The sequence below is a fragment of the Bubalus kerabau genome, chromosome 19 (assembly GCF_029407905.1).
Source record: "Bubalus kerabau isolate K-KA32 ecotype Philippines breed swamp buffalo chromosome 19, PCC_UOA_SB_1v2, whole genome shotgun sequence".
Classification (NCBI taxonomy): domain Eukaryota; kingdom Metazoa; phylum Chordata; class Mammalia; order Artiodactyla; family Bovidae; genus Bubalus; species Bubalus kerabau.
In genome coordinates, this window is record NC_073642.1 from 68,069,809 (window position 1) to 68,092,283 (window position 22,475).

The 22,475-nt window shown below is 50.8% G+C and overlaps 2 protein-coding genes across 2 annotated transcripts in view; one reads left to right on the plus strand and one right to left on the minus strand.

Moving 5' to 3' along the window:
* The window catches only part of TRAF3 (TNF receptor associated factor 3), a 120,136-nt gene that overhangs the window by 26,646 nt on the left and 71,015 nt on the right, over positions 1-22,475 (plus strand). The gene's annotated exons all lie outside the window — the stretch shown is intronic.
* Positions 17,260-18,131, minus strand: LOC129634161 (ferritin light chain-like). The gene has a single exon (XM_055556145.1). The coding sequence runs from the start codon at positions 17,928-17,930 to the stop codon at positions 17,376-17,378; it is 555 nt and encodes a 184-aa protein (XP_055412120.1). The 5' UTR covers positions 17,931-18,131; the 3' UTR covers positions 17,260-17,375.

A 22,475-nucleotide genomic window follows, 5' to 3' on the forward strand; every position in this document is an offset into this window, starting at 1 on the left:
TGTGGGGGTGTGTTTTGTTTGTTTCAAGAAAAAAGCCAATGTAGTCATGGTAGAATACTTAGAAAAAGCAAATATTTCCCATCACCTCCGCACTGTTAATGTTTTGATATGTGGTATGTGGTCCTTCACGCCTGGTGTCGTTCATGGAGTGTGATTTTTTCAAGGTTCGTCCGTGTTGTAGCACGTAACAGTAATTAATATTTGTACGCAAATAATATTCCATTGTATGGATAGACCACATTTGTTTATACAGTCATCATGTTGATGGACACTTTTGGGGAAAATTATTATTTTTATAATAATAATGCTGCCATGAAAAATCCTATAAAAGTTTTTGTGAGAACCTAAGTTTTTGTATCTGTTGTAAACAAAGCTGGATCACATGGTAACTCTATGTGTAACATTTTGAAAGACTGCAAGGCTGTTTTTCAAAGTAGCTGGGACAGTTTCCATTCCCGTCAGGAGTGTATGCAAGTTCCGCTTTCTGCGCCTCTTCTCCAGACACTGTTACTGTCCGTCGTTTTTATTTTAGACATTCTAGTGGGTGTGAAATGATAGCTCATTTTGGTTTTGGTTTGCACCTCTCTAATGACTAGTTTCTGTGACCAACCTAGATAGCATATTGAAAAGCAGAGACATTACTTTGCCAACAAAGGTCTGTCTAGTCAAGGCTATGGTTTTTCCAGTGGTCATGTATGGATGCGAGAGTTGCACTGTGAAGAAAGCTGAGCACTGAAGAATTGATGCTTTTGAACTGAGGTGTTGGAGAAGACTCTTGAGAGTCCCTTGGACTGCAAGGAGATCCAACCAGTCCATTCTAAAGGAGATCAGCCCTGGGTGTTCTTTGGAAGGAATGATGCTAAAGCTGAAACTCCAGTACTTTGGCCACCTCATGCGAAGAGTTGACTCATTGGAAAAGACTCTGATGCTGGGAGGGATTGGGGGCAGGAGGAGAAGGGGACGACAGAGGATGAGATGGCTGGATGGCATCACTGACTCGATGGACGTGAATCTGAGTGAACTCCGGGAGTTGATATACAGGGAGGCCTGGCGTGCTGCAATTCATGGGGTCGCAAAGAGTCGGACACGACTGAGCGACTGAACTGAACTGAACTGATGACTGGTTATGTTAAGCATCCTTTTGTGTGTTTAGTGACCGTTTAGATGACTTCCTTGGAAAAATGTGTGTTCATATTTGTCCATTTCTAAAGTTGGGTTGTCTTTTTTGTCCTTGAGTATGAGTCCTCTACGAAATCTGAGTACAATTCCTTTATCAGATATATGGTTTATAACTTATTTTCTCCATTCTGTAAGCTGTTTTCTCACTTTCTCGATGGTGTCCATCTGTCCTTTGATGCACAGATATTTTTTAACCTTGATGACATCTACTTTATTGGTTTTTTCCCTTTGGTTGCTTGTGGTTTTGGTTATGATTAGGCGAATCATTGCCTAATCCAAGATCAGAAAGATCGACTCCTGTTTTCAGCTCTTACCTTTAGCCTGTGATCCATTTTGAGTTAATTTTTGTGTTCGGTGTGAGGTAGGGGTCTAGCTTCATTCTTTTGCAGCTGGACATCCACTTGTCTGTTAGTTGTAAAAACTGTTCTTTTCCCCATCAAATGGTTTTGGTACCCCTGTCAAAATTAATTGACCACAAATGCAAAGGCTTATTTTTGGACTCTAAATTCTTTGCTATTGATCTTTATGCCAATACTGTCTTGCTTACTTGCTTCATAGTAAGTGTTAAAATTGGGAATAATGAATCCTCCAAATTTGTTCTTGTTTTTCAAGATTGTTTTGTCTGAGTCCCTTGCATTCCCTCTTGCATCTTAGGATCAGTTTCTGCAACATGTAACTTCCTCTGTTTCACTTATTAAGTTGTGAGCATTTTCCTCTTTCCTAGTCTGAACTTGGGCTGGCACAGCGGCCCTGGCCCACGGCGGGCACGTGGCACGCGGCCAGTCCAGATGGGGGTGTGCTGTAACTGCGGCCTGGGGAGAGAGGGGGAGCCCACAGAACAGCTCACTAAACTTGGGCTGGCACAGCGGCCCTGGCCCACGGCGGGCACGTGGCACGCGGCCAGTCCAGATGGGGGTGTGCTGTAACTGCGGCCTGGGGAGAGGGGGGACCCACAGAACAGCTCACTAATAACTGTTTATATTGAGTGCTTACTGAAACAACAAATTTTATATTGGGTCAGATAATAGATATTACTGCAGTTGACCTGTTTCTTTTTACCTTTCCAGCGTGGCTACTAGTAGATTTAAAGTCATGCGGTTCTCATCTCCAGGTTAGCTGGACGTGCTTTTGCTAGAAGGGCACCCTGTTTGATAGGCTGCATGGCTACATGGTTGTGCCAGTTTTCTTGTTTCAGTTCTCGGTCGCTTGAACACTTAGGCTGTTTCCAGTTTCTCCACGTTATCCAGTGTTGTGATAGTTGACTATGTAGCTGGGTCTGAATTCATAAGGAGGACTTTGGAAGCGTGTTTGCTGAACTGCTAAATCAGGGGCATGCAAACGCTTGTGTTAAAGTGTTGAGTGAGTGAGTGAATGTTTCATATGAACAAAAAATAATCTTCCAAAATAAGACTGCAGACAGATTCAATGAACATTGAGCACCTTCGCTTTGAGCTGGTTTCTGTTCCAAGAGTTGGGAACACAGTGGTGAATGAGTCTAGGTTCTAGCCCCCTCGAAGTTGGTCTTCTAATGGGGGAATGGGACAGTCAGCCAACTGGTAGCTGTATCGGGGACCGGTGAAGAGTGACCGAAGAGGATGGAGAAGTAGGCTTGCGTAGGCCGGCATGTGGCAGGGGCATCTGGGAAGCCGTGCTGAGCAGGTCACAGTTACTTAGGGACCGAAACAGAAGCAGGGAAGGGAGGCATGTAAAGATCTGGGAGAGGAACGGTTTTAAGTAGACGGGTCAAATTTCAAAGACCTTGCAGTGGGAAGTGTGTTTTAGAAACAGCAAGGAGGCCAGGGGGGCTGGAGCTTGGGGAGAAGTGTAGTTGGATTGGGAATATACTTGGATGGAGCTGACGGTCTTTGCTGGTGCACCGGGTGTGGGGCATGTGAGGGAGGGCCAGTTTTTATGACCTGAGCACATGTGTGGGGCCTTTTCCTGAGCCAGGGATTGCTGGAGGTGGGTCCGAGGGCAGGGGGCTCACATGGAGATGCTGAGTTGGTAACGAGATGGACCAGCCTGGAAGTCACAGGGGAGGTGGGACTGGAGTCAGGAAAGCTACTGGACATCAGGCAGGTTGAGTGAGAGCCGCCCTCTCTCTGGACTCGGGAGCCTGGAGGTCTTTGAGGACTTCTGCCCAAGTGGTGTTGGTCAGCTGCCGTAGGGTGGTAGGTGCAGGATTTTAAGGGAGGATGGGATGTGTGTATTGACAGCTCCTTGAAAAGTTTGCTGTGAGTGAACAGCATGATGGAGGTGGGGAGCTGGGGCTAGACAGCCTCTTCCACCTTCCCCTCTGCCCGCCCCATGCTGGTGGGAGTGGTCCCAGAGAGAGGCTGAGACGCAGGGGCTGGGGTCCAGGACCAGGGTGGAGGGTGGGCTTCTTGATGGGCTCCAGAGAGAAGGCGAGTAGCCTCGCAGGCCTTCCATTCCGCTGGGGGAGGATGAGGAAAGTTCAGATTGCCAGTGTTTCCGAAAGCTAAGAGTGACGAGGAGGGGAAGGGCATGGTAGGAGTTGCTGTGGGGTTAGATGTAAAATTTGCATGAATTTTTAATATGAAACCTCAAACTTCACTTCAAAATGCTTACCCTCGGGGTTCTCTCTCCGGTGCCTTGGGGTGTATTTTGGTGAAAAAGTTTGAGAAGCCACTTCATTATGGCATTCTATTGTTATGCTGTTAAATCTCACCCAAGTGAGCATTTAACCTTAAAGAGTTTGAGATCCACTTACCCATTTTGTTACCCTTAATAGAGCTTTTGCAGCTGCTCCAAAGCTCCCTGTTTGTGCGTCTTAATGGTTGCTTGGCAGGCGCTGCGCTGTGCGTGGGGGAAGCCGCGGGGCGGCCGTCGGAAGCGCCGCCCTCGGCTCCGCCCCTTCCCAGGTGAGGGCGGGGAGGAAAGCGGGCCCTGCGGCGCCACACCCACCGGAGACGTTTTAGTGAGCCTTTTCCTGTTTCTGCGAAACGGTTAACAAGGGCACTGCGCGGCTTTTAATTCTGGCAGAGTGGTTTGGGGGACCCGAGGGCAGCGCATCAGCCAGCCTTTTAAGAGACGTAATCGCGTGGCCTGCTTTCTTTCCTTCCTTTACAATTTTAATATAATTAAATCCCCTCCCGCCATGGTGGCTCAGACGGTAAAGAATCTGCCTGCAATGCAGTAGAGACGGGTTCAGTTCCTGGGTCGGGAAGGTCCTCTGGAGAAGGGCACAGCAACCCTGGAGAATTCTCTTGCCTGGAGAATTCCATGGACAGAGAGGAGCCTGGTGGGCTACGGTTCATGGGAGTCGCAAAAAGTCAGACACGACTGAGCGACTAAAAGTTGGACTTTCCCGCCATTTCAGTTCCGCGGGACGGGAGCCTGTGGGGCGTTCTCTTCCCGCTTTGTGTTGACAGATGAGATGGCCAGGGCTTAGAGGGAGCTTGATTTGTAACCGGACGTTCATGTGCATGACTGGCTCACAGGCCCTTGCTTCCCAGTTCTCCCGACCTCCTGGGGACCTGCTCCTTCTTCCGTCGCCCTCTTGAGCTCCAGAGCAGGGCCTGCCCGGCCTCTCGAGGTGCCTCTGCAGGGTCTCCGCTGCGGCCACCCTCTCCTGACCGCAACTGGCGTCTGTTTGCCAGGTGTGACTCTCTCTTTCCTCCCTGGTCTCCCCTTGGGGCTCTGAGCTCCACGAAGGCAGGGACTCCAGCCTCTGCTAGAAACCACACGTGTGCCCAGAAAGTGCACACAAGAACCAAATGCGTGTGTGAACCCAGACTTTGAGTCCAGATCGCTGCCGTCTCCTGGCCATCCATGGGCGCTCGAGTCACTGTGCAGCCTGGGCTGGTCCTGTCGTCCTTTAATGACCCTTCACGACTTGGGGGCCATGGTGTCTGGGACTTTGGAAGTTTTGAGGTTTAGGATGTAATGAGTGAATAGATCGCACACTAGAACGGCCTAGTACCTTGTCATCGGGCAGTAAGAGCTTTGCAGCGGGTGTGACCGGTCCAGGTGAGTGGGGCAGGCGCCGTGCCAGGGCATGTTATAAACATGTTTTCAGAGCTTCTGGGATTTCGGGACTCAGGTGAGAGATTGTGGGCCAGTTTGGTGCATGTCTGATTTTTAGGCATTGGTGCTGAAAAGAAGGAAGCTGGCCCCAGCCCTCCTGTGATATCCTGGGAGGAGCACACTGGGGAGGGCGCCTCTGGTGGTCACAGGGCTTGCTGTCCCCACCCACCTCCCTTGCTTTGAGAAGCGTGTCCCCAGGGAGGTGGCTGCAGGGCGTGTCGGTGCCAGGCTTGTAGACATCGGCTGTCCTGGGTCGTCCTGGGTCCCTTCCCAGCAGCCTGGCCGGGGGCTCAGGGGTGCTGCACAGTGTTTGGCGGTGGGGGGGGGGGGGGTGGGCTTCTGTTTCAGACCCTTTTACCTCTGTGCTCTCCATGGCTGCAAGTTAAGCTTGGGGCCGGAAGGAAAACGTGAAGGCCCTCCGCCCTGGCTGGCCTGTCTGTACCCTCACACCGTGCCCTCTTGACCCAAGAGTTTTCAGCATTTGTTGTTCAGTTCAGTCACGTCCAACTCTCTGCAACGCTATGGACTATATCATGCCAGACTCCCCTTTCCTTCACTGTCTGCTGGAGTTTGCTCAAGCTCATGTCCATTGAGTCGGTGATGCCGTCCCATCCTCTGTCGTCCCCTTCTCCTGCCTTCAGTCTTTCCCAGCATCAGGGTCTTTTCCAGTGAGTCAACTCTTTGCATCAGGCAGCCATAGTATTAGAGCTTCAGCATCAGTCCTTCCAATGAATATTCAGTGTTGATTTCCTTTAGGATGGATTGGTTTTGATCTCCTTGCTGTCCAAGGGACTCAAGAGTCTTCTCCCGCACCACAGTTCGAAAGCGTCAGTTCTTTAGCACTCAGCCTTCTTGATGGTTCAACTCTCACATTCATACATGACTACTGGAAAAACCATAGCTTTGACTTTTCAACATTGAGTGGATTTAATAGGTGTTTTCTGACTTTTAAAATATGAATATAGTTTTGCTTTACTGTCTTTAAGATGCATTTTTGGCATAAATGGAACTCTTTAATGTAAAAAACTGTACCTGCTTTTTGGTATGGTGCTTGCATTTTGAAAAAAATGTTTAATTGCCAGGCTGCAGGAAAGGCTGCCCTTTTTTGTTAGAAAATGAAGACCCAAGACTGAAGTGTGTCTCAAAATGTATATTTCAGGCATTTGAAATGGATATGGGGTCCAAAAGTTTATTCCTGAAGCAGATGTCACTTTGTATTATTTCTGACCGTTTTCTGTGGTCTTTGATAAATTATGTAGATTGTATTAACTCTCATCTGAACATGTGTATTAAAGATTAGCCTTTCCAAAGATTTAGAATTATTTTTGTCCAAGGCACTGGACTTAAGAGTTAATGAGCCATGACACTGAATCAGAAACACACTTTCAGTCTTTTAGATTTTATAAGAGATATTGTAGTTTTCAAAACGTCTTGTCAGAATGGTCTTTTGCGATGTATTTTAAGATAGTTAAGAATAGAGTTTGTATTGTAAAATCTTCTTTCAAGACACATTCTGGGGTTTTATGAGTGATTAATGTTGGCATTACCCAGAGTTTTGTGGTCAGTATTTGCAAGTCATTTACTTAACAGGGTTTTAAAGAGACGCCTCCTCGTGTTTTATAATTACCCTTTTGGGGGGACTAACCTGTAACATAGAAAGTATCTGGTGGTGTTACGTTCGCTACAGAGGGGTTACGTGTATGGACTTGGAGCATCTGAGCCTTAGGACGTGTGTGCAGGCGGAGCGTGCGGTTCCCGGCGCCTGCAGCTGCACCGCGCGTGTGAGCAGCCTGTCTCCCGGTGTCGCCTTCAGAGCGCCACAGAGGACGGAGGGCTTCTTAAAAGGTCACAATAGAAAAGTTGTGTGTGTTTCAATTGCTTATGTGTTTTTTCCTCCTGGGATTGTTAAACACACACACACACACACACACACACACACACACACACAACAGTGACCGTACCATGTGAGAAAATGTTAAGTGTATGCAACACTACGTATAAGATTTTCCACAGAAGGTTTTATTCACAGTGAGGCACACTGGGAAGGCTCCATTAATTCACTCATTAGATGGTATCATAGTTCTGGAAAAACCACTTCACTGTAGGGGTGTTTACAAAACTGAAGCCTCCTCTGCCAGGTCTTGACATTGCTTAGCTGTTTAGGTAGCAAGTGACGCAGCGTCAAAACCAGTTTCAAACTGCCTATGTTGTCAGCATGCAGATTTTCTTTATTCAGTACTTAAAGTATGGATTTACCAGTCTGAGTAATTTGAAATGCATACAGTAGTGTTAAAAAAAAAAAATTAGATCTACCAAACCGAAAACATGTGTATATATGAGTTAGTTTCTTTTCTTGATTTTGGTTAAGTTAACAGAAGAATCTTCACATCTGTAATTTCTGGTAACTTAATGAGAACACGCTGAACTTTTGGGTCACGATAAATTTTCCCATTATGTAAAATATTTTACACACTGGTTGACTCATTGTGAATTGTGAGTAGACATGATTCTCTTCCTGCGGAAAATAGAAACACAGATTATCGTGATGACGGGTTCAGCCAATGACAGAACCGCTCAGATGGCGCGTCGCCCCCTGTTGGCCGGGTTGTTGAGGACGTTGAGATGGACACATGGCAACGGGGTGAGTGGGAGCTGTTTGCTGGGTGTGTGGGAGCTGTTTGCTGGGTGTAGAGGAAACAGTCTTTCTGTCAGTCTGTTACTTTATACAGAAGCTTGCTTTTGTTTTTGTGAGTTTCACGTTCAGTTAGCGCATGTGTTTTCTTTGACTGTATTGACTTGAAGTCTTATAAATATTTCTGAATGTTAAAAACCCCAGTGCTCATATTTATTTCATAGCGGAAAAAACTAATGAGCACTTTTTTGGTGATGGTGGTGGGGTGCCTGGTTTCCCTAATTAGCATCCTCCCTTATGTTTAAAAGTGCTACATTTGCATGTAGGTGTGATTTCTATTTTACATGAAAGTTCAAATCAATTTACTTGTTACAAAACTGTTGAACTCTGAGATTTGGGGGAGAAGGAGTTACCAAAAACAGTGTGAGTTGTTCTAAACAGTGAGAAGCTTATTTACTACCATTTGGAAGGGGCACCCCCAGAATAATGCATTTTGGGGGGGCAGAATGAAGACTCAACAGCATTTTCCCTGTTTCGTTTCTTTAGATGGCGCGCTGAGTCTCAGTCAGGGAGGCCAGCTCCCAGACACGTGGCCTTGTGCGCAACTGTAGCCGCCCAGCGCGCAGCTGACCTGCTCCCAGCGTCCAGTTCGGCAGGGTGTAGCGTGGTCACAGGGCTGTGCGGCCGCTGCCCGCTGTGGACGTTTCACACGCCCGGGGTCACACAGCACGCGGCCTCCTGTGTCTGGCTTCTTCCGCGTAGCCTCGTGTGTTCAGGGTTCGCCCGTGTGGCGCTGTGCGTCGGCAGGCCGCTCCTTTCTGTGGCTGAATCATACGCCTCCGTGTGGACGCACTGTGTGTCGGGGGCAGTGTTCATGCGTCCGCAGGTGCCTTTGTGCCGTGTCGCCTTTCTAGCTGTTGTGAACAGCGTGCCTCGGGACAGTCACCCACGGGTGTTCGTGAGGTGGACGTCCTCGTGTCTCGGGTGCAGACCTGGAGGTGTTGGCATCAGCTGGGGGTGTTTCTTGGCTGTACTGTCCAGGTTCCCATTTAAATGTGTAAAGCAGCTTTGCTGCTTGTAACTGGGGCCTCTCACCTTTGTTGGTGACCTGGTGGCTCCTGTTTCATGTTTGAAGCCCCTTCTTTCCTGAGATTACATCACATCTGACACTCATCAAGTGAGTGTCCCCGTAGATTTTCTGCAGCTAATTAAGTCTGTTCTGTTTCTAAGTCAACTAACCCTTACCTGTATTTTGTATTTTTCTTGGGTTCTTACCCCCGCTTTTCTTGAGGGACACCCCTTTGTTCCCTGGCCCCAGCTGCACAGGGTGACTGAGTGAGTGGTTTGTCTGTGTGTGTCCCCTTCAGGCAGCATATGCTCACTCCTTTGGCTCTTTTCAGGTTAACTTTGGTAACTGGGTTGTCTGTTTTGAAGTAATAAACACCTTAAGTTAGCCGTGATCCTCTTGAGCATTTTGGTAAGTATCCAAATGAGGCCTGTAGGGACGTTTCCATAATTTGTATGGAGCTCATGTAAATGTACGTTAACAGCATTAGCTGATTGCCTGAGTTGGTTGTGAATTTCGTCACTGCTCTTTAGTGAAGGAGCAGGTTCTGTGTGGTCATTTCAGTGAATGGGGAGAGCCCTTCAGGCCTCTCATCGTGTATGTGAACTGAGTTAAGCTTGGAGAAATGATCGAGCGCTCTGCGGATGCGGGCTTTATTTTGTAACGGTTGTGTCTGCGTTTTGAGAAACCTGTGCTTTCAGCAACTTTTCACGTGTGTTATAGCAGTGAATCGAATCAACTAAGGTTCGTAGGACAAGCCTTACTCCTTTTCTGTCGGCAGGAAATTCCAGATTCAGAAAGAGCAAGTGGTCGACTGAGGGACCGTGTCAGAGGGAGATGGGGCGCCCTTTCTGCTCTGCCCCAGCTCTGGGCTGAGAGGCGGCAGGCTGTGTGCCCGCCCCAGGAGGTTTGTGCTAGGCCCAGGGCGGACAGCAGGCAGCTCTGCTCGGTCCCTAGCTGTGCACCCGACGTTGCTCCTCGTGTTGGAGCCTGGCTGCCTGCTCAGCGGACGGTGGAGACAGCAGGAAGCCGGGGAGGCAGGGGCCTGGCTCGCCAGCCTTGGTGTTCAGGCAGTGAACCTGGCCGGCGGTCCTGTGGGGTCCTGTAGCCTGCTCCCTCTCCTCCCCCATCTCCCTGGGGACGCTGTCTCCCCCAGGGCACTGCCCTGAAAGCACTCTCAGTGCTGGACCTGGGGGCCAGGTCTCAGCCCCGGGCAGCTTCCCCGGCCTGTCCTGAGGTATTGCTTGTTCCAGGAGGCACAGCGTCTTGAGGTGAGACCCCTGGCCCCTCCTCCAGACCCTCCTGGGAGAGCCTGCTCCGGCCAGAGCACTGGGTTCTGGTGTCCAGACAGCGGTGCAGCTGCAGACAGCAGCCTTGATCCCCGATCTGAAAGGCAGCATCTGGGGTAGAGTCTGTGGGGAGCTTCTAACTGTGCCTGGAGACGTTTGATGGAAGTTCCTCTGAGTCCATTAAACCACTCCAGTGAGTGTCTGTAAAGCGTGGTGTCCCCATGCCGCCTCTCTCTGCCTTCCCTTCTGATCAGCCACCTCGTGCTGTGAGTTATCCAGCCAGTCAGGAGCTGACTTGAGGTGACCTGGTTTGATCCAGGATATTCATTTATTCACACTGCCCCTCCTTGGGGAGAGATGGGGTGGGAAAGCTGTGGTGTTTCCATAAACGTGCTCCCTCCCGGAGTGAAGCCCCTGGAAGCACCCTCTTCCCCAGGCGGAGCCCCTGGACCCAGGCCGGGGGCCCGTGTGAGGGGTGGGGTGATGCTGGGGCTCCCACCTGGGCGGTGGCTGACATCCTCTGGGCCTCGGGTGGAGGTTACCCAGGGGGTGCCTCCCGGTGTGGGGCCGGGGGTCTGCCCTGTGCCCCTGCCCCTGCGCACCAGTGATGCTGGGCCCTGTGGGCACTCAGCCTCATTTCCCCATGGCGTGGTCGCTTCCAGGGCAGACAGGAGCCCAGAGGAAGGGCCTCGCTGCTTGCTGCTTGTGGTGGGAAGCGGGTGCAGTGGTGAGGGCTTCCTGGGGGAGATTCCGGGGCTGGAGGCGTGAGGGGAGCCAGGTGGGCAGGGGAAGGCGGAGCAGGACCCCCCACCCGGGAGAAGAGCGGACGTCTGCAGGCAGCTGCGGGCCGCTTCGTGTCCCTGGAGGAGGGACCCCTCACTTGCCCCTCGGGCCCGGCTCAGCATGGGGCTCGGCAGGGAGCGGCCGGAGCTGGGGCAGGCAGCTGGCGTCTCCGAAAGGTGGCGGCGTGGGGAGGCTGGCGCAGGGTGCCCCGCTCAGTTCAGGCTCTGCCCCTGCACTTGGTGGCCAGGCGCTCAGGGCAGCTGTGTGCTTCAGGACTGGGTGCCTGGGTGTCTGTGAGGCGGTGGCGCTGGCGCTGGCACTGAGGGTCCCATGGGCTTCAGGGCAGAAACTGCTCTCCCTGAGGGTCACAGATGTGTGCTGGGGACACCGCACCATCTTGAGGGCTGCCGCCCTCATCCCCCCTTTTCCCGGGGGTACCCGTGCGTCAGCTACTGCCGGGCGCTCCTCCTCACCGAGCCAGCCCGCCGGCCCGCCCCCCAGCCCCCACACCCAGGGTGGCGTGCCCTGGGAGTGTTACCCCCAGCCTGCCCTCACCAGCGGGACGGTGAGCTCGGCCTCGGCATGGCCGTTCACAGGCAGCACATGGGTAAGGTTCACTGAGCAGACCGAGTGGAGCAACGAGAGTTAAAGGTCACTTAGCAAGCACGCTGCTGCTCTCAGTGTCTTTTCTGAGGCTGGCTCTGTGGTCGCGGTTCAGTATTTCAGGCGCACTGTTGGAGGCGGTAGCTGGGCGCTCAGGGTGATTGCTGCCACCCGGGCACCCGCAGCGCCCGCACCTCCTGGCCTGAGTCCTCTGGCCGCCGGGGGCTCCCCTCGGGCCTGGGGCTGGCGGGAGGCAGCAGGGCTGCAGGGTTCTCACCGGGGCACTTGAGCAGTGAAGACGGTGTGTCGTCAGGCGCGTTTCATTCCTCCCCGCATCTCCACCCAGCACAGCACATGGTCAGAGCCGTCCTCCAGCGAAAGCCACGAACTCGCCAGCCTGTAGGAAACAGGTTGGAAATCTAGAAATGCTCTCCTCCCCCTCACCCCAGGTTTTTGCAACATTTATTTTTTAAAAGATCTTTAGAAAATCTTTGTGATTCAGAAGGCAGCTTCCTGTGCTGGGGAGTCTCTCTCTGGCGCTCCTGCTTCTGAGCTTGGTGGCTTGCTTCAGAAAGACTGCAATGCAGCGGCTACCAAAGTGCCTGTTAATATGGCAGCAACCGGCGGGGAGGTCTTCTGCCCCACTCCACAGCCACGGCCCGCGGCCTGCAGTCTGAAGGAGGAGACTGAGAAGGCAATGCCCCCCTGGACGTAGCCGGTCAGTGGTGAGGCTGGAGGTGGGTTTTGTGGGCACTGTGGCCAGCACAGGCCTGTCCTGCAGCAGCTCTGTGAAGTTACTGATGCAGTGGGCTGCTGGGGGACGCGAAGCTGAAGATGCCTTTGCAGTCTGTGCACGGCGATTTTGTCTCCTTCTCTGTGCTCACGGTGGATTATGAGAAGGTAAGGGACTTTGTAAACCATGCATGATATGTATTTTAAATATTTATCAATATCCCCGATGAAGGCAAAGAATTATGACTGAGTAGATGTCTTCTGAACCCGAGAGAGAAAAACTTTGGTTTCTTATTAAAGACAGTTTGGACCTTTGAACAGCCACCTTATTTGTGTTGACAGATGCGCTCGAAATGAATCATAAAAGATGTTCTTTAAAGGGATCTGCCTTTTCTTTGCCTTGCTAACAGCCATGGTCGAATTTCAGGGATGTAGCTATGGATGTAATATGCTGTATCTTTAACTTAGGGAGCGACAGTTCCGTGAATCTGGTGTGGAACGTTTTGGTTTTCAAAATCGCAGCGTCCGGCCGGACGGTGAGGTCCGGCGTCCTCGGTGCTCGTCGGCCTTCAGTTGAGCATCTCCGTGTGTGCAGCCCCGTCCCAGTCCGGGGCCAGCTGGATCTCCCTCCAGCTGTTCCTCTTTGTTTATCTAAGAGGCAGGCTGAGAGTCAGAACTCAGATTTATTTTGCTTTGAATTGGTGGCCCCAAACTGTATTAAATGCATTATGGGTGGTAATTTATATGTGCAGTGCCAAGAAATATAATGTCAGGGTTGCCATGGTGACCGCATGCATTCCGGAAAGCTTATGAATGGGTTCTGAACCTTCTGGCATTTTAAGTGAGATGTTCCAGCCGAGAGCCTGCATTCACGATGAGTGTAAATGAATCCAGCCTCCCCGGAGCCGCACGCCCCCCACCCCGTTACCAGAGCTGTCCGTCTGGCTCCGGTCTTCCTCTGCTGACATCCGCCTCGGTCTCTCGGTTCCTGGCGACAGACTCCGGTTGAGAGGTGGTTTTTCGACTTGCCTGTGTGTGCGTGTGTGTGTGTGTGCATGCGTGCGTGCAGTGTCCTGGCCCTCGGCTTGCCGGCGGGCAGCGTGGCGTGGGCTGGCTGTCCTGAAGGCTCCCAGCATGGTCGCCGCCCCGTGTGCTGGTGCGGGCCTGCCGAGCTCCGTCCACCTGAGGAGCTCTCCAGCGACACTGTGGGGCACCGGGAGCGCCTGGCTCCAGGGAGGCGGCCCTGTCTGCTTCTGCTTCCAGGAGGTCCGAGAGGTTGGTTTTGGAGAGGGAGGCCCTGGTTAGAAAGACCTGCGTTCAAAATGCTGAACTTGTGAAAATAATAAGCAAAGGCCTAGTATCTATCTTCATCGGAAATGTGTGCAGTCTGTTTGTTTGAAAATCAGTCCCCCGTGCATTGAAACTGTACTGATGTCTTGACTGCATGGGACTGAAATACCTGTTTGCTTTTATTTTGTGAAGGGAGTCTAGACAGCCTGCTGCCCTGGGGGCTGAGGTCTGAGGCAGCCCCGGGGCAAGGATGGCTCCTGAGAGAGCCCTCGGGTTCCCGGAGGACACTTCACCTTCCTCCTCGCTGTTCACAGACGTGCGGACCGTACAGTTTAAACTTTAATCCTGAAGAAGACTCGGCCTCCAGGCTCGTGCCACTCGGTGTGCCGCCCACAGTCATCATCTGACAGTCCTTTATCTCGCGGGGAGGAGACTGAGGCCCAGACAAGTCAGGCCGCTTGGTCAGGGTCCCAGGGCAGGTACCAGCCAGCTTGGGGACCAGAGCCTGCCCAGCTTCCTCCCGAGGGTCCTTTCCTGACAGTAGAGGCGTGCTCTCAGGCCGCCAATTTCTGCTTTCCTTTTTATCCAAAGAGACCGACAGTAGGGACTGGAGTAGTGCTCTCCAATTCACAGTTGTGAATATTCCTGCCTTCCCCTCCTTCTCTCCTCCGCCATTCAGTGAGCACGGTGTGCTGGAGACTTCAGGGTGGGGTGCAGGGGGGCACAGCTCTGCCCCCAGGCCACGCGCCATCCTGAGAGGTTAGTGCCCTGTGCGTGGGGCGTGCGGCCTGTGGGCCCAGATGATTCCGCCTCCACAGCAGCACTTTCGCCTGCCTGAGGTGTCTCCCAGAGAAGCTCGCTGCCCCGTGGCTGCTGGGGGTGAAGCTGAGTCGTCGCCTGCTGACTCAGGGTCGCAGCGTGGTGCCCCCTGGGCAGAGCGGCCTAGCGATGTCGGGTGCCACCTCGGAGCCACACCTGGTTACGGGTGGTAAGAGGCTCACTCACAAGGTGTGGAGTGCAACTTGATGGGGTCCTGGTGGCTCAGATGGTAAAGAACCTGCCTGCAATGCAGGAGACCTGGGTTTGATCCCTGGGTCGGGAAGATTCCCTGGAGAAGGGAATGGCAACCCACTCCTGTATTCCTGCCTGGAGAATCCCATGGACAGAGGAGCCTGGCGGGCTACAGTCCATGGGGTCGCAAAGAGTCAGACGTGACTGAGCGACTGACGCATCATCGTCATGTTAAATGCTGGGTAACCCAGATTTTCTAAAAAAGATTTTGGTCACCTCACCTGGCATGCGAGGTCTTAGCTCCCGGACCAGGGATCCAAGCCACGCCCCCTGCACTAGAGGCTCGGAGTCTTAACCAGTGGACCGCCAGGGGACCCCCCCAACCCAGACTTTTAATTTGCCGGTCTTCCGGAAGATTGAGATTGCATTACAGACTGTGTTCTCCTCAGTGGCCCCAGTGGCGCCTCCCGTCCTGCAGACGGTCTCACTATGGGACTTGGCCAGGAGGCGAGTCTCTGCTCCTTCTCTGTGACCCGGGGCCAGGTGCGTGACCCACCTCACCCGCTGGTATGGCAGAAGTGAGGCTGTGTGACTTCCAAGCTAGATCTTAAAAACACGGTCCAGTTTTCGCCTGGCTTCTCTTTGGGGACGCTTGCTGTGGGGAAAGCCAGCGCCGTGCTTTGAAGGTCAGCCAGCTCGTGCAGGAAGAGCATGTGGCAAGGCCCTAAAGGAGCCATCCTAAGGCCCCAGTCAGCAGCCTCCCAGCAGGCGAGAAACATCCTGGCAGGTGACTCTGCGTTCTACTCTTCTCGCTTCTCAGCCAAGACCCCAGACACCATGGAGCAGAGCTGTGCCCAGTCGAGATCCGCAGCCCACAGAGGCTGAGGCAGGTGGAGGTTTAGGCCACTCTGTTTGGGGTGATTTATCAAATCCCTTACGATTATGCAGTGGAGGTGATGAATAGATTCAAGGGATTAGATCTAATAGACAGAGTGCCTGAAGAACTATGGATGGAGGTTTGTAACATTGTACAGGAGGTGGTGACCAAAACCATCCTCAAGAAAAAGACATGCAACAGGGCAAAGCGATAGTCTGAGGAAGCTTTACAAATAGCTGAGGAAAGAAAAGCGAGAGGCAAAGGAGAAAAAGATATTCCCAACTGAATGCAGAGTTCCAGAAAATAGCAAGGAGAGATAAGAAAGTCTTCTTAAGTGAACAATGCAAAGTAATAGAGGAAAACAATAGAATTGGAAAGACTAGAGATCTCTTCAAGAAAATTGCAGATATCAAGGGAATATTTCATGCAAGGATGGGCAGAATAAAGGACAGAAATGGTATGGACCTACAGAAGCAGAAGAGATTAAGAAGAGGTGGCAAGAATACACAGAAGAACTGTACAAAAAAAGGTCTTAATGACCTGGATAACCAGGATGGTGTGATCACTCACCCAGAGCCAGACATCCTAGAGTGCCAAGTCAAGTCGTCCTTAGGAAGCTTTACAACAAACAAAGCTAGTGGAAGTGGTGGAATTCCAGCTCAGCTATTTTAAATCCTAAAAGATGATGCTGTTGAAGTGCTGTACTCAATATGCCAGCAAATTTGAAAAACTCAGCAGTGGCCACAGGACTGGAAAAGGTCAGTTTTCATTCCAGTCCCAAAGGACAATGCCAAAGAATGTTCAAACTACTGCACAATTGTGTTCATTTCACATGCAAATAAGGTAATGTTCAAAATCCTTCCAGCTAGTCTTCAGCAGTACATGAAGCTGGACCTTCCAGATGTTCAAGCTGGTTTTAGGAAAAGCAGAGGAACCAGAAATCAAATTGCCAACATCCATTGGATCATAGAGACAGCAAGGGAATTCCAGAAAAATATCTGCTTCTGCTTCATTGACTACGCTAAAGCCTTTGACTGTGTGGATCACAACAAACTGGAAAATTCTTAAAGATATGGGAATACTACACCGCCTTACTTGCCTCCTGAGAAAACTGTATGTGGATCAAGAAGCAGCAGTTTGAACCAGACATGGAACAACAGACTGTCTCAAAATTGGGAAAGGAGTATGACAATGCTGGATATTGTTACCCTGCTTGTTTATTTTATATGTAGAGTACATCATGAGAAATACAGGCTGAATGAATCCCAAGCTGGAATCAAGATTGCTGGGAGAAATATCAACCTCAGATATGCAGATGAAAACCACTGTAATGACAGAAAGTGAAGAGAAACTAAATAACCTCTTGATGAAGGTGAAAGAGAAGAGTGAAAAGGCTGGCTTAAAACTCAGCATTCAAAAACTAAGATCATGGCATCTGATCCTGTCACTTCATGGCAAATAGAAAGGGAAAAAGTGGAGGCAGTGACAGATTTTCTTTTCTTGGGCTCTAAAATCACTGTGGAAGGTGACGGCAGCCATGAAATTAAAAGGCATTTGCTCCTTGGAAGGAAAGCTGTGACAAACCTAGAGAGCACATTAAAAAGCAGAGACATCACTCTGCTGACAAAGATCCATAAAGTCAAAGCTATAGTTTTTCCAGTAGTCATGTATGGATGTCAGAGTTGGACCATAAAGAAGGCTGAGCCTGAAGAATTGATGCTTTTATTTTATTTTATTTTTTATGCTGCTAAAAGCTTTATTGTTTCCATTTGGTCCAAGGCTTGAGAGAGGGCTCCAGGGTGTTAAAAAAGCTGCCTAGTAGCTGCAGAGAGGGGCTTCAGGCAGCCCTGATGTTAGGTGGGTTCTTCAATGGCCACTGGTCTCCAGAAGCTCCCAGTCGTGCTTGAGGGTGAGTCTTTCGAAGAGATACTCGCCCAACCCAGCCTGGGGACCAGCCAGCCTGCGGAGGTTGGTCAGGTGGTCACCCATCTTCTTGATGAGTTTCACTTCCTCATCTAGGAAGTGGTTCTCCAGGAAGTCACAGATGTGGGGGTCTCTGCAGGCAGAAGCCAGGCCATGCAGATCCAACAGGGCTTGATTCAGGTTCTTCTCTACGAGAAGGGCGGCCTCCATAGCGTCCTGGGTTTTACCCCACTCATCTTGAGATGGCTTCTGCACGTCCAGGAAGAGGGCGCGGCCGCCACGCTGGTTTTGCAGTTTCAAGAGACGCTCCGCGCCCTCGCGCTTCTCCTTGGCCAATTCGCGAAAAAAGTGACCCACACCCTCCAGGGCCACATTGTCGCGGTTGAAATAGAAGCCCAGAGAGAGGTAGGTGTAGGAGGCCCGCAGTTGCATGTTAACCAGGTGGTTGACGGCGGCCTCCACCTCGGTAGAATAATTCTGACGAATCTGGGAGCTCATGATTGGTTGGTAATAATAAGGAGTTAAAAAATGGTGGCTGGTCCCGGTGATCGCGGACAGCTGAGTGGCTGACTCCGAAGGTTGCGACTGGAAAAAAGGTTGGAGGGTGGTCGGAGGCTGGAGCAAGGGACGTCCCTGGGTCTGTTCCGTCCAAGCACTGTTGAAGCAAGAGACAGATCCGCGGGGCCGCCGAGCGCACTTCTGATGCTTTTAAACTGTGGTGCTGGAGAAGATTCTTGCGAGTCCCTTGGACAGCAAGGAAGTCAAACTAGTCAATCCTAAAGGAAATCAACCCCAAATATCCATTGGAAGAACTGATGCTGAAGCTTTAATACTTTGGCCACATGATGTGAAGAGCCAGCTAATTGGAAAAGACCCTGGTGCTGAGAGTGATTAGGGCAGGAGGAGAAGGTGGTGGGGACAGCAGAGGATGAGATGATTAGATAACATCACTGACTAACTGGACATGAGTTTGAGCAAACTCCAGGAGGTAGTAGAGGACAGAGGAGCCTGGTGCGCTGCAGCCCGTGGGTCACAAAGAGTTGGATACGACTTAGAAGCCTAGTTACGGCAGTCCTTAGTGTTTCCATTCACCAGTGTTAGATACGGCATTTTATTACATCTGCTGCTGCTGCTAAGTCGCTTCAGTCGTGTCTGACTCTGTGCAACACCATAGATGGCAGCCCACCAGGCTCCCCCGTCCCTGGGATTCTCCAGGCAAGAACACTGGAGTGGGTTGCCATTTTAGATGTAAAAAAATTAAGAAATTACTGTTTTTTTAAAAAATAATTTGCTATAGAAAAAATTTTAATAACAGCTTTTGGGAGATAATTTGCATAATGTAAGCTCTACCCTCGTCTAGCGCACAGTTCAGTAGTTTTCTGTATATTCCCAGTTGTTCATCCAGCGCAATTTTATCACCTCAAAATGATAATCAGACTCTTAACCTAATTTATTCAGCAGACAAATACAAGCGGAAGATTAGCATTCCTGTGCATTGTGTTAAGCTGTGGTGCTGTGCCTCTGGGACCTAGTAGGTCCTCAGGCCATGCTTATTGAGATGTGTGTGTGCTCAGTTGCTCAGTCCTGTCCGACTCTATGTGGCCCCGTGGACTGTAGCCTTCCAAGCTCCTGTGCCCATGGAATTTCCCAGGCGAAAGTACTGGAGTGGGTTGCCATGTCTTTCTCCAAGGGCTCTTCCCAACCTAGGGCTGGAACCCATGTCTCCTGCAGCTTCTGCATTGGCAGGCGGATTCTTTGCCACCAGCTCCACCTGGTTTGTCAATGTGTGAATTCATGTGGAAGGGTGGAGACACTAACCTGATGGACTGAGCTGGGTTTGGCTGCAACCCTTTGAGCATTTGTTACGTACGGGGGTTCACACTGGGTCTCCGGTGAGAGGGTGCCTGAAACTGGGTTTTCATGGAGAGGGGAGTAAGGAAAGTGCTGGAAGGATGGAGACCGTGCTGCCGAAGGGTAGGGCGTCTCTGGACACGTCCCTGTCAAGGGAGAAGGAACGTGGTGTTTGCCGGGCGGGGGCAGATTCAGACCATGTTGTGCCTGCACCTGCCTCCTCCATGAGTACCACACGTGCTCATGCCCCGCTGTGGGCTGTGGGCACTGCAGTTCCCGGCCCACAGGCACATGCAGAAGCTGACCACCTGGGCGGAAGCCAGGACACGGCCCAGAGAAGGCAGGGCTGCTGACAACCCAGGCCAGGGGTCAGCACACTTTTTATGGTAAATGTTTTAGGCTTTGTGGGCCAGTCCGGCGTCTCTGCTGTTGGAGGTGATGAGTAAACCGAGGAGCATGGCTGTGTTCCAGCAAAACTAGTTACAGGACAGCGGGCCGAAGCCTGCCTGACCCCGGCCTGCAGGAATCTGTCTGCGCCACCTGCTGGGTCTCTGGCCCTCACACAGGCGGGGCCGGCGCTGCCGGTCTCCTGCCCAGGCTGTGGGGCCCTTGGGGCCATGGGTTCTCAGTGCCTGGCTGCTGCCCTGGCCCGGAGCCCTCAGCAGAGCAGCCCTCACCTCTCGCAGGTTGGAGCTCTGGCACAGGACACAGCAGGAGCTCAGCAGTGTCTGAATAGCTTTGGAGCCCCTGGAAAGTGATAGGCTGTCGGCTTTGGGGGTGGTGGGGGAAGACAACAGAGGCAGTAAGTAAGGCTGGGGGGCAGGTCCAGTACCTTCTGGACCCTGTTGCTTAGTGGGCACGCAGTAGAATGTGCGGAAACCTGCGACAGTGAGGAGGTTAGCATGCCGACTTCAGAGATTTCCTCCAGGACCAGGGGTCACTCACTGAAGTGAGGTTAAATTACCTGTCAGGGGAACTGCGTCAGGAGCCTTAGAAGTAACCTTTCAGGCGGAGAACGTTTCTGCTTTTTAGATCTTGAGAGACACTGGTTTTTGTTGTTGTTTTAATGGAATCATGTAATCTAAATGCCTTAGCTAAGAGTCTCATTAATCAGGCCTCAGGACTTCCTGGTGGTCCAGTGGGTGAGACTCTGCATTTCCACTGCAGGGCGTGTGAGTTGGATCCTTCATCTTGGATCAAAGATTCCAAATACCGCATGGTCAAAAAAAGAGTCTAATAATCAGGTCTCTAAAGCAGTGCCTGAGTAAACTGCAAGGTGTTCAGTTCTGCAGGGAGTTTAGATGAGCTGAAGCCCCAGGGAAAAAAGCCAGCACGCTCTTGGACTGTTGGCCCCTGTTCACGTCCTGGTTGCGAGTATCACGGTATGTGTGTCAGGCACCTGTGATAAACCTGCAGTGGATCCCACAGTATGACCTCATTAAAGTTGTTCTTTGGTTTAGAAGAATAAAAATTACTTTAATTGAAGGAGGGAGGTATCTTGGCAAGTCAAAAAAAAAGATAATTAAAAATGATAAAGTTTTGCAGGCCTGCGTGCGTGGGCTTATTGTTGTTCAGTTGCCCAGTCGTATCCGACTCAGTGACGCCAGACTCCTCTGCCATGAGGTCCCCCAGGCAGGAATACTGGAGTGGGTTGCTGTTTCTACCTCTGGAATCTTCCCAGCCCAGGGATTGAAGCTGCATTTCCTGCATTGGCAGGCGGATTCTTTACTTGTGAGCCACATGGGAAGCTCCCTTCATGTTACAAAATGGCATTTCACAGGCAAATTCATTAATTAGGGTTATTTTGCAGGGGTCTTCAGATCCTTATCAGCACAAGTACCCCTTTCACACGCTTCCCCGGTAGCCTGTGCTCGGCGGCAGGACATCTGAAACGAGGTGACTCCTGTCTCCTGAGAGGCTCCACTGTTGCATCCTAACTGTGTCCCTGAACTCCCAGCTTACAGAGGAAGGGTTAGTCAGGATGGGGCTTGGGTTTGCCACGCCCTGAAGACACACCTTTGATACTCTGGGGGATTGAGACATCGATTGTGAAATGTTAAAACCTCAGGAAAGGATTTCGTTCAGTCTTTCCCCCCAGCCATCTGTTTCACTGAAACCCACCCCAGGGTGCAGAGGGGCGTGTCTGAGCCCTGGCCTCTGGGCTTCCATCCCCTTCCCGGGGTGAGCTTCGCCCGCACCCCCAGCCATAGGTCTTGGGATCTTAGCCTGGAACCTCAAGTCCAAACCCACAGTTCCTAGCACATGGCTTTCCTTTTCGTTCTGCCTCGGACTTGGAGAATCGCGCTGGGCGGTTTTGTCACTCATCACCAGGAGTAGTGTGGCTTGTTGCAACACATTTGTTTTCTACATTCAGATTTGCGCCACTAAAAGTTCTGTTTATGATATTAATTTAGAACAAGGCTTCTGTTAATGAGTTGTTGACAACAGCTCCTGTATCCCCTTTAATAAAGATACTTTTGAAATGTAATTTAATGCATGAAAATGAATTACTTTGAAGGTTTTAGTTTGTCCCTTGCAAAAGAATGTGAGAAAAAAAGTATCTTTCTTTTTTTTTTTTGCACATGCAGCATGGCTTGTGGGATCTTAGTTTCTGACCAGGGATTTGAATCTGGGCCCTCAGGAGTGAAAGCACAGAGTCCTAACCACTGGACTGCCAGGAAATTCCCGAAAAATATCTTTTCAATGAACATATTTTCTAAGCTCTGGCCAGCAACCCACTCTTTCAGTTAATATTTATTAGTGTTTATCAAGCACTAATGTTTGTTAATATAGTATATTATTATATTTGTATATGTACTTACATCCTTGTGCTAAATATATGTTAGTGTGTATGTTTATGTATGTGTTATACACTTACTATATGTATAAATATATATACGCTCATTATATACACACACTCATCAAAATCAAGCAGAAGTATAGCAAAATGTTTGATGCCCTAGGATTATCATGGGATTTTTTGTTTTTTTCCCTATAAAACCAGAAACTGAGTTGATGTTCAGCATGAGCCCCTTTGAGAATTTCAGAAATCGTTGATTTCTTCTGCTCCTTTGGATGAGGCGTGCCTCCCTTGGGTGGTTTTCGTGTTGCTCATGTCCACTCCCCCCGGGCAGGCAGCTCTGGAAAGCAGGCCCTCTGCTGCTTGCCCCCTGCTCCTCGTGCTGAGCCTGC

Bases quoted from the DNA above. Each gene is read 5' to 3' on its own strand.
- LOC129634161 (XM_055556145.1), bottom strand. From the start codon at position 17,930: ATGAGCTCCCAGATTCGTCAGAATTATTCTACCGAGGTGGAGGCCGCC.